General features: G+C 34.5%; 2 protein-coding genes across 2 annotated transcripts; one reads left to right on the top strand and one right to left on the bottom strand.

The window, feature by feature from the left end:
- The first annotated feature begins 3,358 nt into the window (after nt 1–3,358).
- On the top strand, nt 3,359–4,626 carry LOC121240484 (protein LIGHT-DEPENDENT SHORT HYPOCOTYLS 6-like). Its single transcript, XM_041137940.1, has one exon. The coding sequence runs from the start codon at nt 3,867–3,869 to the stop codon at nt 4,515–4,517; it is 651 nt and encodes a 216-aa protein (XP_040993874.1). The 5' UTR covers nt 3,359–3,866; the 3' UTR covers nt 4,518–4,626.
- A 6,776-nt stretch (nt 4,627–11,402) lies between these two features.
- LOC121240483 (phenylacetaldehyde reductase) lies at nt 11,403–14,563 on the bottom strand. The gene is made up of 6 exons (XM_041137939.1): nt 14,293–14,563; nt 14,010–14,182; nt 13,686–13,871; nt 13,357–13,519; nt 12,783–12,969; nt 11,403–11,869 (listed from the first exon to the last, which is right to left on the bottom strand). Exons 1-6 carry the CDS (start codon nt 14,408–14,410, stop codon nt 11,725–11,727), a joined length of 972 nt encoding a protein of 323 aa, XP_040993873.1. The 5' UTR covers nt 14,411–14,563; the 3' UTR covers nt 11,403–11,724.
- Between the last annotated feature and the right edge of the window lie 2,726 nt (nt 14,564–17,289).

Raw genomic sequence — 17,289 nt, 5'->3', positions numbered from 1 at the left:
AGTTTTAGACTATAAAATATGAGAGAGAGAAAATTAATAACACTAATCATAAAAAAAAATTTATATAGATAAAAAATCGAAAGAAATAATTACTATATATGAAAAAATAACACATGACGATCATGCTAATCTCCCTTTAATTTGCAATAGCTAGCTAGCAAAGAGAGAGAAACTTTATATTATGCATTGGTTGATTGAAGTAATCTACTCCTAATCTACTGAGTTTCTTACTTCTTTCCCCATTCTCCATAACCCATGCATCCTCTCACATCATCGATCTTCCAACTATATATCATTCCATTTTACCCCGACCACCCGTTCCGGCCTTGGTGCACAGGCCACACATGCATGCATGCTGCAATTGTTGATAAATATCATGTAGCCAGCTTGACATGACCTTCCCTTTTTTTTTTCCCTCTTGTTCTAATGCTTATTGACAAAATTATGTATTTACTGTTAGTTATTTGCGATAAGAATATACTTATTTTCTCATTGCGAAAATAAGTATATTCAATTTGCTGTAAAAAAAAGTATATTCTCATCGCAAATAACTCATAACAAATATTCAATTTTCTTGTAATGACGTATGTACTTTCCCTGTTGATCTACTCTTTTTTCCTCTCCTCCTAATTTGCTCGAACTTCCTTTTCTCATTTGGAAAACTTTACAAACTATATACCCTCATCTTATTTTCATCGTATTATAATGATGTGACATTGTCTATCACCCTTTGAGTCTATACTTTTAAAAAAATAATGATCTAAGGGTGATAAAAGTGTCATATTTTACCTAGGGGATAAAAGTGGCCGCTAAGTGTGTGATTAATTTGTAGCATTACTCTTCTCATTTTTCTTTCCCTTTTGTTTTGGTTTTATGCGCTCAAGTAAGCATTATTTTGGCATATCTCTAACTGTATTCGGGCATTATTCTATTACCCTTGACCACATCTTTTGTCCCAACAATCTCACAAAAGGAAAATGATACACATATAACTATTTTACAACTCTTTATACAACCATGTTTTACATTAGGAGCATTTTCATAAAATTAACTTATAAAATCAATATCGTTTTACAAAATTACCTTCATTTTAAAACATGACTGTATAAAAAAGTTAAAAAAAGGGTCGAACATATGCATCACCCCCACTAGTACTTAAAGCATCGTCTTTCTCGCTCTAATTTCCACGAAAAACTCACAAAAACCCTAAAACACTTCTCATTGCTTGGAGTAATGCATGCACCGTAACCCTTTTAGCCTAAATCAGTTTTACCAAATGAAAATTTAAAAAAGAATGAAGAATGCCTTAAACTCATTTAATTAGGAGAAATATTTTAGCCACAAATATATTTCACAAAAGTAAACTCACAAACTGACATAATTTGATGTGGTACGTTAGATTGTAAAACTATTTTTATTGTAAAATAAATATAATGTATCATATAAAGCGATATCATTTTATAGGTTTACTTTTATAGATCAATCTCATTATAGTTATAATTGATACTTTTCTTTAATTAATTAGATCCAACTTGGGCGTAATTAATTAGATCCAACTGATTCTCTTCTTTTTACAAAGTTTAGACGTTTGAGACTCATTTTGGATGTTGAAGAACATGAAGGCCATCTCGAATATATAGAAGCAAAGGCATATTAATGCGCTCAAATAAATTAATTAGCTATACAAGGTGGAAAAAGAACCCTACAAATAACACCTAATCAAGGTCATGTTATTACGATACGTACACTAATGATAGAGATATTGTAGACCTAAGATGTTTATTTTTGTCCAATCACATGATGCATGTTTCCTCATGACAAGTATTTATTTATATTTACATTTGCCATTTCCCTTTACTAAAATTACTACTCCAATATATTGAAATCTCGTCTTCTTGTCCTCACAAGATCACGTCTCCTTATATTAATCTTTATCATCGTTTTCTGGAAATACAACGAAAATTAAGCTATAATCATGTCACAACTAAAGACTTAGGCCTTATAATTTGTCATGAAGAAAATTATTCAGAAAATTTAACTTCATTTGCATTCAAAACCCACGTCAACTTATTTCAAATCTCGAAACAATTTTTTCAAATTTTCATACGAAATATAATAAATAATTTAACTTTTATTTTACTATTCATAAACTATCTCAACTCATTTCTGAATACAAACCAGTAAAAATTAATTCTTAAATTATTAATTAATACTGCTTTTCCGAACAATATCATTTTAATGGACTCTAGCTATTTTCTCAAACTTCAATGAAAACGCATGATTTTGTAAATTATTTCAATTCAATATATTTTTATGTATTCCATAAATTTCACAAAAAAATATAGAAATTTATCTCTAAAATGTTCATATTAATTTTCATGATTATTTTTAAGAAAAAATCTTACGTACATTTATCCCACGGAGCTCTCGGGTACTATAATACAACCTCTTTCCCTAAGTAGCCTCGAAACTTTTGACTTCCAAGAGACCCAAAATGCCACCCGATCCACTATCCTTATTTAAGTCCACGTTCCACCGTGGCTGAAGCAAACCACGCACTGAATTATTAAGAGAAAGAAAAATGGATATATATAATTAATATTATTTGTATTAAATTAAGAATATATATTTAAGTGATCTTTGATAATTAAATTATGATAAATTTTGAGAGTTTCTTATTTCATTTTATTGTCCAAACATTTCCTTAAAAGTTGCATTAAGAATTTCAAAGTTAAATTTTTAAAATTATGTAAAAATTATTATAAACAACAAAAAAGTTCCTGGAAAATTAAAAAAATCTGTCTTTCTCGTAGTTTAAATCACCAAATTCAAACAAAAATTTGAAAAATTTTAATTGCATAACATCTATCAAATTTTATAAAATATTAATACCAACAGGTAATGCTCTTAAGTTATTCATATTTTAAAATTAATTTATAATTCTCTTAACTTTCGAGCATATTAACTAACCGTTTAGATAGTAGAAATATTTCATCTTATCTTATTATAATTTTTTTAAATTTTTATATAAAATATAATAAATAATTTAATTTTTTAAATCTTAAAATAATAATAAAATTTAAAAATAATATTTTATTTAATTTTTAATTTTTATTTAAAACTATCTTCTCTAATCTCACGGTCCAAATCGTAGCGGAGTTAAAAGGCAAGTGAAAGTGTGAAACTTAAATGTAGTGAGAGAGTGGGATAGGAGCTGAGGGCTCCGCCGGGTTGAATAGTAAGCATGTCATGTCCGATAGGGCCACCACGTGAATTGTGAATTCTTCCACCATTCTTTCCCTCTCTCACCACAACTAAAAAGAAAAGAAAACTCTCTCTCTCTCTCTCTCTCTACACGTAGTTTTTGTTTTTCTTTACACAGATTATTGCTCCTTTTTTAAAAAATAAATTAAAAATTAAAAAATAAATCTATCTCTATAGGCTATATAGCAGCACTCGTCTTCTCTATCCATCTCTAAAAAAGTGAGAGGAGAGAGTCTAGTCCGTATTCATTCATTTACACATCTTACGTCCCATCACCAAGCTATAGCTCTTCCTCCCACCTCCCCCGCTTAGATTACCTTCACTTTCTCGGGAAAGAGGCGATACCAGACTCCAAAAGAAGCTCTTTCAAGTGAAGAGATCACCGATCCAAACGGAGCAGTTAATACAGAAAACTGTACTGAAAGGGTCATGGTGTTTGTTTTTGTTAGCTGGAGAGAGAAAGACGCGGGGAGGAAACTCACCTATAGATATTGAGGTTTCTTTTCAAGGCAGAAGAGACAAAAGTTAAACCATCAATTCCCAGTTGTCGAAAATATTAGGTAAAATTGTTGCTTGTACAGACCCATAGCTAGCTCTTGTTTATGGATTTAGCTTCAGGTGCTGGTACATCCGACCCGAATAGCGGAGAGGGTCCATCCGCAACAGGTTCGGCGCCGGCTGCGGAGGGTTCATCGCCCTTGCCACTGAGTCGGTACGAGTCACAGAAGCGGCGAGACTGGCACACCTTTTTGCAGTACCTGAAGAACCACAAGCCTCCGTTAACTCTATCCCGGTGCAGTGGTGCGCACGTGATCGAGTTCTTGAAGTACTTGGACCAGTTTGGGAAGACGAAGGTGCACATCTCCGGTTGCCCCTACTTCGGGCACCCGAACCCTCCGGCCCCCTGTGCTTGCCCGCTAAAGCAAGCGTGGGGGAGCCTGGACGCGCTGATCGGACGCCTGAGAGCAGCTTACGAGGAGAACGGCGGACGGCCGGAGTCGAACCCGTTCGGAGCGAGGGCGGTGAGGATTTACTTGAGGGAGGTGAGGGAAGGGCAGGCGAAAGCCAGAGGGATTCCTTACGAAAAGAAGAAGCGGAAACGACACACAGTCACGGCAACCACATCAGTGGTGGCAGCTTCTGCGGCGCCGGAAAATGTGCCAGCGAAGGTGATTCAAGGAGGTGATGCTGGGGGTTCTGGTGAGGGAAGTGGAAGTGGTGTTGCTCAAACGACGACGACGACCACCGTATAGTTTCTTTATTTTAGAAACTTAATTTTCCATTTTCGTCTGTTTTTTATAACGTTTAATATATATATATTTACAAGTACTAGTGATTCTCTCATAATTGAGGGTTTTTTTTTTTTTTATCTCTTGGCTATATAAAACTTATAGTGCTATCTCGTACTCATTCCTTCAGCTTGTTAACCTTTATTCTCCTTCTGTAATGGCTGGTATTCATGATTCCATGATCTAAGTTTCCAACTGCGTACAAGAAGAAACAGCATTTATATAATTCACTGTTCAGTTTCTTTTATCTTTTTTCTCTTGACCTGATCAACTGAAATCAGAATCAGAAGAAGTAAACATGGAATAGAAGTTCGAAAATGGAGATATCAGAGAAATCTACAGTAATATGACTTTTGTTTAGTACATTAATTTCTCCTTCCACAATATATATATATATATATCATTATGAGCAAATTGCAGATCAGGTTGACTCTAGAAGGATACAATAAGCAAGGTCTTAATTTTTTTCTATTATTCTGTCAGTTCTCTTTTCATTTGTATTTGTTCTTCCATATCTGCAAAACTGTTTGCTTGTGTGGATTCTAGTACCCAACTCAGACTGTGGAGGCCACAGCTTATAATATTATGAAGAAGGGCAGGCAAAGCAAAAAATAGCAGTCACTATAGCCAAATGTTTGAAGTCAGGAGCAACTGTTCATCTGGTCCCCGGCATCTCGATTTTCTGGGCTCAAAGATCTCTGTTATGATGATGCACACGTGCGCCTCTGATGTATGGATTTCCACTCTCTGATCAGGTGCTCTTGATCCCTTTTATCTGTTTGTTTTAATTCTTACATTTTAAAATATATCTGGGGTTCATAATTTTTGGTGTTTGGATTGAGACGATCGATCTCAACCATGGCCAACCCCTGATCGTGATCTTCTCCATCATCTTCCATAGCTAGGAAAACAACATTTCTTTCTGTGATAACAACTGCTACTAGAGGATATAGGCTAAAGCCTGCAAGCATCCATGAAAAGAAAAAACTAATCCCTTTCTTTTCTGATTGCTGATCTTATTTTATTAAGGTAAACACCAGCTCAGTGTGAAAACGACTTGCAGCCAACCCTTTCTTAAACCATTCTAGATGGTATTATCTTATTTTATCTTTTACAACTATTATATGTATATATATATTCAACTTTTGTCATGATAACATAGAGACCCACCAAGGCACTCCCAAACAAAAAAACCCCATTTCTGATCCTCAGTTTTAGATCTACATCATGTCATAGAATGATGCAACATTTATTGCCCCGTCCTTCTTTTTCCTTTAGAACGTTTATACCCTTTTTTTTACGCATTTGTTTCTTTCACCATTTTTATCTCTGCAACGTCAAAAAGGAAACCACGGTTAAATTGCCTTCAGTTTTGTCTTGTTGCTTAAAAGGTGTACGTTCTTCTCTGCATCTTCCCTCTGATCTCCTAATGTTTAGTAATTCCATTCATTAGGGAACAAAAAGGAGAGAGAGAGAAGGAGAAACCACTGATCTAGAGTAATGCAAAGCTTGTGTAGAAATTATAGATACTCGGCCCTGGATGTCTGAAAGGAATGACATAAGTGTCGAATTAGGATAAACAAAATATTATGGATGTCTGTACTTCTAGTGTTTGATGTGAATCTTGCATGCAACAGTACTGCGTACGTGGGGCAGTGAATTCTGGGCATAGGGAGTGCAAAACGAAGCATTCAGATCATGTATGATCATATTAATATTATATAGTCCTCATTTAGGGAGAGATCGATGGAAACGGCTTTGCTTTGAGTGGGGTTGTTTTTTTGTTTGTCTAATAAAGCGCCTGCACTGCACTGAGTGGTCTAGCTTGTCTAATGCCATTGGTGGGCATTGATATAGTTCACTCATTTGCAGGCTGGTTTGAGCTCAGAATGGAATATATGCTTAATTTATATACCCTTTCCCTTCTCCATTCGCGTCCAGGGAAGGACAGCACTCACATTCTGGATAAAAAAAAAAAAAAAAAAAAAAAAAAAAAAAAAAAAAAAAAAAAAAATTATATTAGAAGTCGGCATAAAAATACATTGACTATGTCGTAGATACCCCAGTACATAATTTGATTTGTAAATCTATATTTTAAATTGAAGTACTTTTATCATGTTAATAGTGTACTGTCTTGTATACTGAATATTTACAAAGAGAAACTGCTACATACACAAAATAAATCCACAAATCGATATAGTTTTAAAGAATTCCTTAGATCTATTTTATAATAAAAATAACTTTACAATTTGACGTACTACATCAAACCACATCAGTTTGTAGATTTATTTTTGTGTGATCACTTTTATGGCTAAAATATTTTCCACTAATTTGCATCTTATGTACTGTACACGCCTTTCTATATATAGATCCTTTGTAAACATTAGTATTATAAATGACATTTCGACATTGAATTTTTTACTGTTATTATTTGCAAGTAGGTGAGGAGGAGGCACTTTTTACTGTTGTTTATGTCAATTTATAAATAGGATTTTTCTTGAACCTTTAATTTCTGGGAGATTATAATTTCTGGACCTCACATAGAAGATTACTAGCGAGTTAAGTTAAGATAATAAAATATTATTATTATTTTAGAATTTGAAAAAGTTGAATTGTTTATTATATTTTATATTGAAATTTGAAAAAATTATAATAATAAGTTAAGATGATTTAAGATGAGTTGAGGATCCAAATGTACCTAATATTGTTGTACCTTCGAATTTTATTGCTCTACCGTAAAGAAATAAGGACGACATTAATACAAATAAAAATAAAAATCTCAAAAAACAAGCATAAAATCATATTCTATATATCTATATAATATGTATATCGATACATGAAAAACAAAATGAAAAGAACTAAATCTAACTATACTGCAGTTTGCTAGTATGAAAAATTAGGGAGATCGACATGCTCTATCTTATCAAGAATCAAGCAATATCCAACCCGCCATTTGGAATTGCTGAGAAGGGTTTGTAAAGAAACCATTAATAATGCCATGCCATGCCATGCATGCATGTCATTGGCCAAGCCAACTGCAAGCTGGCTATTATTCCCTCCCTATATATATGTATTAATTAATTATTGTACATCACTATATATTTTTCAATAATGTAATTCTTTGTTATCTTGGACATTAATTATTATAATTTTCAAGGGAAAGAATACATGTATTTCCAAGCTGTTTTCACATTTCTTTTTATAATTTTCCGCACCTTAAATTATCAAAATCAGTGTGACTTACAGCTAATTATTAATGCTTAATTATCATTTGTAAAAATATTGTATGAAAGTTATAAAAATTAATTTTAAGTTAAAAACAAAAATACATATATATATATAAATAGCTTTAAATTGTCCTTTTAATTTCAAAGACCGCTGATCTTTTGCCATACGTACGGAGAATTAGTACCATATAACAGAAAAAATACTTCAATATATATGACGTGAGGTCATTAATGAAAGAATTACAGGGAGGCAAATCAGTGTGCATGTTGGATTAATTGGATGGTCCTGATTTTGCAACTAATGATTGCAAAGCTAGCTAGCTACCTAGTGCTGAAGAGCGGTACTCCCCGCGACGGCTGGATGTCAAGATGACTACAGTTCATCTCTAATTAATTATTAATTTTTTTTTATAAAAAACTAAACATTTAACTTATTTTATATATTCAAATACATATTTTAATCTATTTATATTTCAATATATTTCAAAAAAAATTTATAAAATATTACTATTCACTGATTAATTATCTAAGATTGTTTAATTTAATAGCTAAACAGTAAATCCTAAATGACATTGAAAATCTTCATTACCCAACAACTCCGTACCTAGTGGATTAACCCTACAACGTACGTGTACGTACCAGCCACTGAAACCCACTGAGCTGGGTCTTGGAAATTTAGTAAACACATCAACTCTCATAATTAGCAATGGTCCATGTGGTTGATTTTAGACGAAATATAAGTAAAAATTTATAAATATGTATCTTAAATCTACTACGTACCATATTTATTCTTTTTATAAAATTTTTTTTATTTTTTAATGAAAATAAACTTGTTTCATTAATAAATCAAAATTATAACTATAACTTATCATTATATAAAAAATTTAGACTATAAACTAAACTACACATCAACTCTAGAGTTCCAAACACAAATTATAACTAAGCATTATTTCAACGTCAAATAGCTTAATTCACTGTTCGTTTATCTTTTTTTTCTTTTTCTTTTTTTACACAATAATTTCGTGTATCAAGCATTAACTTTTTGTAAATTATTTAGCATGACATCGAGTGTCTATCGGGATAACGGATGCATCAGGGGTCTACCTGGTTTTGTAAGATATTGACAAAGGGGATGAATGTTGGGAGTGAAGTATAAATCAAGTTTTATGGACAACGTCAACTTGGGCAGGCAGCTAGCTGCTCCCACAGGACAGGGTCGTGGGAAACAGTCGGTGGCCCTAAGTGATGGACGAAAAGAAAACCTAGAGGAGCGGGTAAAGTCAAGAAGAGAGCCAAAGTTATATGGGAGGGAAGTGATGCAAATACTGCAGAGATATGATTATTACGTACGTCCCGGCCCCACTGATATGCATGCATGGGTCCCAATTGAATAGTTTGACAAACTGTAGTTTCGGTCACCGACAACATATCTAAGACCGTAGATTTCCTGACAGATGATCTTGGGCTGTCAGCTGTGCAATGCATGATGATTATGTTCATACTACTGATCTGCAAGTTAGGGTTAATTTCCCAGATCAAGATAAACCATCATTTTCTCCATGGCTGCTACGATAGCTAGCTTACCTTAACTTTTGTTTTTGCTGAAACTCGCTAGCTGCAGAAAAAGATAGATCTATATGATGCGATCATTGACCACGTTTTCTTTGAGAGACATCATCGAAACGCAATCATCAGCCTGTTATCTTTGTTGTGGTGATCAATCGCTTTTATCGACTGTCTTGCGTGCACGCCTTTGTGTGTGTGTGTGTGTGTGTGGGGGGGGGGGGGGCGGGGGGGTGGTGGGTGACTTAGTTCCCAAGCCAGACAGACATGTTTATATGCATGAATATGCGCTTGCATCGAGCTAAAAGTGATTGAGAAGAGTGGGTGCAGTGGGCTAGCTGGGCTGTTTCGGTAGAATTTGGTGATCAGCATAAGTTCCCAAGTTTAGGCTTCTTTTGGTGGGATATTGCTATGCCCAATTGATCATATTATAATTGTATAAGTAGAATAAGATAAGTGTATCTTGGATTCGTCTCAACTGGCAAGTACTCTTGATCATGAACTTATTTAAGTAAATTTCATATAGAAATATTTGGTTAAAAAAACACTTTTAAACAAACGTAATTTGCAATAGTAGATCAGATTGTAAAACTCTTTTTCATATAAAATATATCTAACATATCACATCTAACTACATCAATTTGTGAATTTTACTTTCATAGAATATTTTTAGATAAGGGCTACAATCACAAAGGAATTTTATAAAAGCAAATTCATAAACTATCATTACTTCATATGATATATTAGATTTATAATCTCACAAATATCGTGACATCATATAATACATTAGATCTTCACGTCAATTTATGAATTTATTTTTATAAAACTCTTTTATGTCTAAAACATTTATTTATTTATCTATTTGAACGAATCACTTTTCAATTGGGCCTACTTGTCTAAACTCAGACAAAGCTTAGATGAGCTTGAAGTGGAAAGGTCAATAATGGGCTCAAGAGTCTGGCTGCAGTTAGGAGTAACCTTTAACATTTGGAACTCGGTATGCATGAAATCCAAAATCCAAAGACTACCTCTAGGACCAGAACAAGGTCACTAAATTGATAAGCTAGTTAGAAAATCTTTATTGACCAATCTGAAGGATGGGATACTATGCTGTGTCTTCGCTATGGATTCTTGAAAGCGTATGTCAGGTTAATCAGAAGAGATTGAGCTTCCTCAGCAACATATATAGACGCTTGTAAAACCATTTATATTGACCACTTAAAAATTCTCTCTTTCAAATCATATGGGTTGCCATATTTTACTACCTTTCTATACTCGATCCGTAGTAGTATTATTAGTATTTGAGACGTCTTCACTCTAAGGCTATGCTTGGATGTTCGAGTTGAATTGTCAATCGTAATATTTTGTAGGTCCCATTGAGATAAGTTTAACTTTTTAAGGTTGAGATGAGATTTAACTTTTTTTTATAGAAAATTATAAAAGTAGTGGGCGGGTCTCATCAATAATTGGTTTGTGATGAGTTGAGTTTGGTTCAACAATAAAAAATTGAAAACTTGTTTGATCAGGATGCCCTGAGCAAAGTCGATATAATAGCTCATGTTCTTCTCGAGGAGAACCTGCGGTTCTTTGAATCGACCCCGCTTAATGTGCTAAACCCAACTAGAAATTCAGATTGTTGTGATATTTGTTTGTGTCTAGTTGAGGTTCTCATTCAAGTAAAAGTACAAAATCAAAGCCGTATTATCTTATTCACTCAGCAAAGTGAGATGAATATCGGGTTTGACAGAAGTTAGAGAGAGATCAAAATGAGAGGAAATGGTTTGTCTTTTCTTAATATGCTAAAACCAGTATGTATATCACTGTTATATAGAAAAAGCAGAGTTGTTAGTACGTATCTACTGCGGGGTGATTACCAAATCAATATACAGAGAACACAAGGCCGTTTTTCATGGGGCTTTTGGAAAAGGTGTATATGCATCAAATAGGCAAAATTAACGTAACAGCAGTGAAAAGGCTTAAGAATCCGACATCAAGGCAGAGAGTGCAGAGCCAGCCATTTTGAATGTTAACAAATATCATTTTTTTACACATTTGCAACTTACCAAGTACCTCCGTTTTTACTACAAAAATTCTTACAAATTCGACTCTTTCGAGAAGCAACTTGGAAGAAATACCGGACAGAACTTCTTGAAACAGACAACAATCTAGTTTTTTCTCGATTACATACCAGGAAAAGATTGCAAGAGTCAAGGACATACTAGCTGAAGTAAATAAGCTTACTTTATTGTCTAGAATTATTCATACATACTTGTCTTCACCACCCAATCAATTTACAAGATAGATAGGTCACCGGGTGTTCGTGAGCATATGCAGCTAGTAATTGGGCCCTTGAAGTTCTTTAGTGATGCCTGGAGCTGAATTCAAGAAATAAAACCCTTGCTCTTTAAACTCTCAACAGCCTCCTTGATAATTTGCTCCATGGGTATGAATTGTAGGCCCAAGTCCATCAGCTTCTTTGATCCATCCTTCGCCCTTAACAACCCAGGTTGGGTATCCTTTGGCAACCTACATATACAGGGACATCATAGCATCAACAATTTATAAGACCATTTCTACTGCATTTAAGTTAGAATAATTCCATCAAATGGATACGACAGAGCTGGAGAAACAGAAACAAACATTTGGGAATTGAAGCAGATATATCTACGGGGCATTCAGTTTCTTGACAGGAAATTCTAAAATCAATAGAACGCATACAAGCCAGTAGACATCATTAAGAAGCAAGAACAGAAGTTGCATACTGGACCTCTACAGATCCACCCCACTATTTTTTCTATAGAAGAGGACGACACCCCGTAATTTATTTATGAACCCTCACTTATGGCGGAGAAATACTGTGGTTACAACTTAGGACTCCTTGGCAGTGACAATATCAAAAAGCAAAACCGACGGAGTCATAAAACCTTAACTCTAAAGACACCTTGGCGGTTACAATTAATAAAAAACAAGGCATCATAAAAACTTATTTCTGTCCTATAGCAATCAGAAATTAAGAAAAAGGTTACAAAAAGATCCAGAATTTTGCGAACTCAAAGTGCCGGAAACCCAGCCTGATCACCCCACTTAGTCCAAGGATCGGAGTGAGATTGGGTGGGGTGAACTCAAACACAAAAAGTAGTTAAAACCAAACCAAATGTGATGATAAACTTCAGTGGTACTTGTAGCAGACACTACAATATCAATGTAAACTCAATAAAGCTCATTTGGCAAATGGTAGTCGGATATATCCATCATCATCAAGCATCATAATCTCTAGAAAATAACTATCATTGGAATGTAAATTCAATCCACCATATTCAGAATTTATAGTTCTGGTGCTGTTTGGAAGGTTCAGATGTTCATTTTTTAAAAAAAAAGACGTGTAAGTAGCTATTACTTCCAAACCCACATGCAGAAGCAGGAAGTCAAATTATATTACCTTGGCACCTCATATTCAGGGTAAATTTCAGCAACCTTTGCTACAAAATCACCATAATGAGATATAGCTTCAAGACAACAGTGCCTTCCAGTTGCTGATTTGTTCTCATACACCAATATATGTGCTAGAGCTACATCTTTGAAATGCACAGATCCCATAAAAAAGTTCTCATATGTTTCAGTGCATCCTGAAGTAAGAATAAAATGGCACCATCAGTGCATCTATTAGCTCCAGACATAGGAAAATTAGAATTAATACAACTATGGTCTTCATTAGAGGTTAGAAATCCAATGAGTAATAACTAGAATAAGAAGTCAAAGAGCAGCTGATGTGTCCTCACAGATCACGGACTACATGATCTGCTAAACCGCCCAAAACTCCCGAGTATTAATTTGCTATTTCAAGTTGAAGTTATGAAACGCTCCGATTAAATTAAAAACAATAGTACATCAATTCAATTGACATAAACCCACACCTACGATGGTGGAAAAATCAAGATTTTATTTCCGATGAAAGAATCCCCCAATAACAACAATATAATCAAAAAAGACATGCTGCGAGGATAGATCCTTACCCTGGAGAAGGCGAACAAGCATTAACATGCTTGCATTGAGCCTAGGAGGGATCACAGGGCCCATTACTGTCCCAGGATTCACCACCACCACATCCAAACCCTTCTCTTTGGCAAAATCCCAAGCAGCTTTCTCAGCTAGGGTTTTAGAAAGCGGATACCATAACTACACCACAAAACAACAAACAAACAAACACACACCTAACCGTAAGACCCAATGTAAACTGAACACACAACTATGCAATGCCTTCATAATCCAATCTGGGAACCACAATTATAGTCCGAGCTAAATTTATGAAAAACTATCCAAATTCAGGTGCAGGGGCACTCACTCCTTTCTGCTTGCAGTACTCAATGTCGGTCCAGCAATCCTCGGACTTGACCATATCGGCCGGCCAATTAGGGCTCGGAGTAATAGCTGAGATGGATGAAGTCACCACCACGCGACTCACCCCTGCTTCCTTTGCCGCCGTCAATACGTTTAGCGTTCCCTTGATCGCCGGGTCCAGAAGTTGTTTCTGTAGAATATACCACAACAAAACGATGTATAATAAAAGGGAAAAAAAAAAAAGTTGAATTTGCTGGAATATAGGGTTCTATGTCAAGGCCCGGCTTTTGATCATTCTAACAGAGTTTCAGGTCAATATATCAAGAACCTCGGGATCTAGAACTTCATCGACGATGCAGGGAGAGGCAAGGTGGAAGACTCCGGCGCAGCCACTGACGGCAGTGAGGATAGAGCCGGAGTTAAGGAGATCGATTTGGAAGAGACGGAGACGGGCCTCTGCTCCTTCCAGAGCTTCTAGATGTTTCGTTTCACTCTCATCCTCTGCAAATTGGAATATTAAGCAGGAGATGACAATTCCGCAGATAAACGAATGTGCATTTACGAAAGCAGAAACTAGAAACGAGAGAGAGTGAGAGTGAGAGAGAGTAAACTGAGATCCTGAACGGTGGCGTGGACGTAGTAGCCACGGTCGAGAAGGAGACGGACGAGCCAGGACCCAATGCAGCCGCTGCCGCCGGTGACGCAAACCACTTCACCCTCTCTCGCCATTTTCTCACCGGTCAGTGAGGTGTGTAGTCAAGGGACGGCAGCTTTATAAGCTTTCCGATTTTTGCTACGTGGCAAGTTATCGATGAGTGCAGTCTGCCGTTTGAAAAAGAAATATTCTAGCCAAATCATGAAATTCATGATGCGAAGATGATAAGAATGACAAGATGATAGAGTAAAAAAATGTTTTATATCTTTTTGTTGTCTAACGTTTATTCGAGGAATTAAGTTCTCCACTAATTTTTGAGTGCATAGGTGTTTGCCTCTCTTGCATTGTGTATTCGGATAATTTTAAAAAAAAATCGTATTTAGAAATGATTTTATCTAATTTCATTTCATCATTCTAATTTTTACATAAAATATACTAAATAATTTAATTTTTTTAAATTTAAAAATAATAATAATATTTAAAAATAATATTCTAATAATATTTTACTTAATTTATCTAAAATCATCTCATCTCATCTTATCTAACTATCCAAATCAGGCCTAATTATTCACGTTAGTGCAAGTGTAGAGATTTAAGAGTATAAAGAGTATTTCAGGTACTCTCAGAATATCTCACTACTATTTATTATTTTATTATTAATTTTTATTACTATTTACTATTATTCAATATTCTATAATTATTTTTTTATTACTTTTTTATTACTATTAACAAAATACCCTTAATCTCACTACCCAAACGTAGATGATCATGAGACTTATCACTAAGAGTATTAGAATTGGATTCATAATTTTCATCTTTAAAATTTAATAAAAAGTATATATTTTTCATAAATTCAAAATCTCTCTATCATAATCCCACATTGGATTAAACATAAAATTCATCAAAATATTATATTTTTAATTTATTTTTTTATATTTTACAATTACACTAACTATATGTTAATTAAAAATCTAATTTGATACTTAAATTATTATTTTTCAACTTAAATATATTGTGACTCAAAATTAGGAAACAATAATTTAAGTAAATAAAATAATAGTTAGAATGTGAATAGTGAGTTTTTAAATTTGAATATAAATTGAAATGCATTCTAGTTCAAAGTTTTAAATTTTAGTATTTAGTAAATTCAATACAGTAATTTTAAATATAAATTCATCAAAATTTGAAAAGTACAATGACAATGCTCTTTAGATGAAAGCCGACATAAGTGAAAGGAAAATATAGCTCAGAAACTCATTTGTTTTGTATATGTGACTATGAACCTGTGAGCCTCGTGGCAAGAATCTAGACCGCCGTCGGACACCAAATTCCGTCACCGTCACTACTGGACAAAGGTGTCATAAACGAGCTCCGCTGCCACCCACCATTATTTTTTTTTTTAACAACTGAAAATTCTCGGTAGATTGCCCTAATTATTGCAATTGTGTTGATATTCTCGGTCATTTAGGTAGATAATTGTTTGGGGCACTAACACTGAGAATTGGTCAGAATTGTTTGGGCGTCAACATCCAGAGTGATCACTTGGGGATAATATTGAAAATTTTCTCAGTATATCGATTGGCGTATCATAAAGCCATCACTCATTTTCTGGAAGAGAGAAACAATACCCAAGTGATCCAACACTTTGATCTTATTTTCAACATAACAAAGATTCAAAGCAAAGAACAGAAAAGAAAAAAGATAAAAAAAAATGTTGTAATTTAAGAACAAAGAAGATCGATGGAGATCTTGTCGGTTTCCAGAGTCACACGGCTTCGTCGTCCCAGACAATGAGTCACGGTAATGGCGCCGGCTCTACCTTCTTTGTTCGAGGGTCACGACAACAGCTATGCGGGATTCAATCGAAGAGGTTCACGGCACCAAATCCCGTCATCGGCTTCGGGGGTCATGGAAGAGAAAGTCGACCGGTTAGAAGAGACCACTTTGGTTGAGGCTCTAGAAGAGAGAGTTTGAGTTTATGGGAGAGAGGGTCTTGGGCAAGGGCCAGGAAGAGGAGACAGAGCAATCAATCCTGTATCATGCAGTTCAATCTAAGTTCCATGGGAGGACGACGTGGCAACTCTTAATTGGACAGTGATTTTTGGTCTTGAACAAGACAACCGGTTAGAGGATATTCTCTATATGATGGTAGACTTGGGCTTCGTTTGGCTTCTGCTGAGTTCAGCTGAATTCAGTCTAATTTTAAACTGAATTTAATATTTAAACACTCAACTCTCAAATTATTAAATTCATCTCAACTCAAAACTTTCTTATACATGAGACCTACAACATTTTTTCAACTTAAAACATCTTTATACGTGGAATCCATAAACTATTTTAATTTCTCATAAAAAGTACTAAACTCATATTAACATCTAAACATATTTTAAACTCAGTTTAGATGGATCTCATATAATTCTCTTTACTACTCAACTCACTATTATTCATAAAAAAATCAACTCAACTGAGCTCAGTTCAATATCCAAATGCAGCCTTAATCAACCGATTATTATGTTCTTCAGTCGGTGTATAGAGCAGTGTTTTAAATTTCGTACCGTACCGGCCGGTACGGCCGGTACAGGTACTATACCTGTTCCGTACCGGCCAAAATACCGGCTGACCGGCCTAAATTTCGGCCTGTATTTTTTTTTTTTTTTTCGTTTTTTCAAACTACAAGCTTATTTTTTAATCTCCAATTCAGACTAGACTATTTATAATTTATATATATATATGTATTTATATATAATTTATTTATATATAGACTATTATTTTGGAATATAATTTTTATATATATTTATATATATAATTTATTCATATATCGACTATCCTGAAACGTTATCCCGAAACGCTATTTCGAAACGGTACTGGTACCGAAATATTTCGTTCCAGTACCTTGACCGGTACGGCGTCCAGTACGGTATTCAAAACATTGGTATATAGTACACAATCTACA

The sequence above is a fragment of the Juglans microcarpa x Juglans regia genome, chromosome 7S (genome assembly GCF_004785595.1).
Source record: "Juglans microcarpa x Juglans regia isolate MS1-56 chromosome 7S, Jm3101_v1.0, whole genome shotgun sequence".
NCBI classification, from domain to species: domain Eukaryota; kingdom Viridiplantae; phylum Streptophyta; class Magnoliopsida; order Fagales; family Juglandaceae; genus Juglans; species Juglans microcarpa x Juglans regia.
Note: the sequence above shows the minus strand (reverse complement) of the source record. Positions and strands in the feature narration are given on the sequence as shown.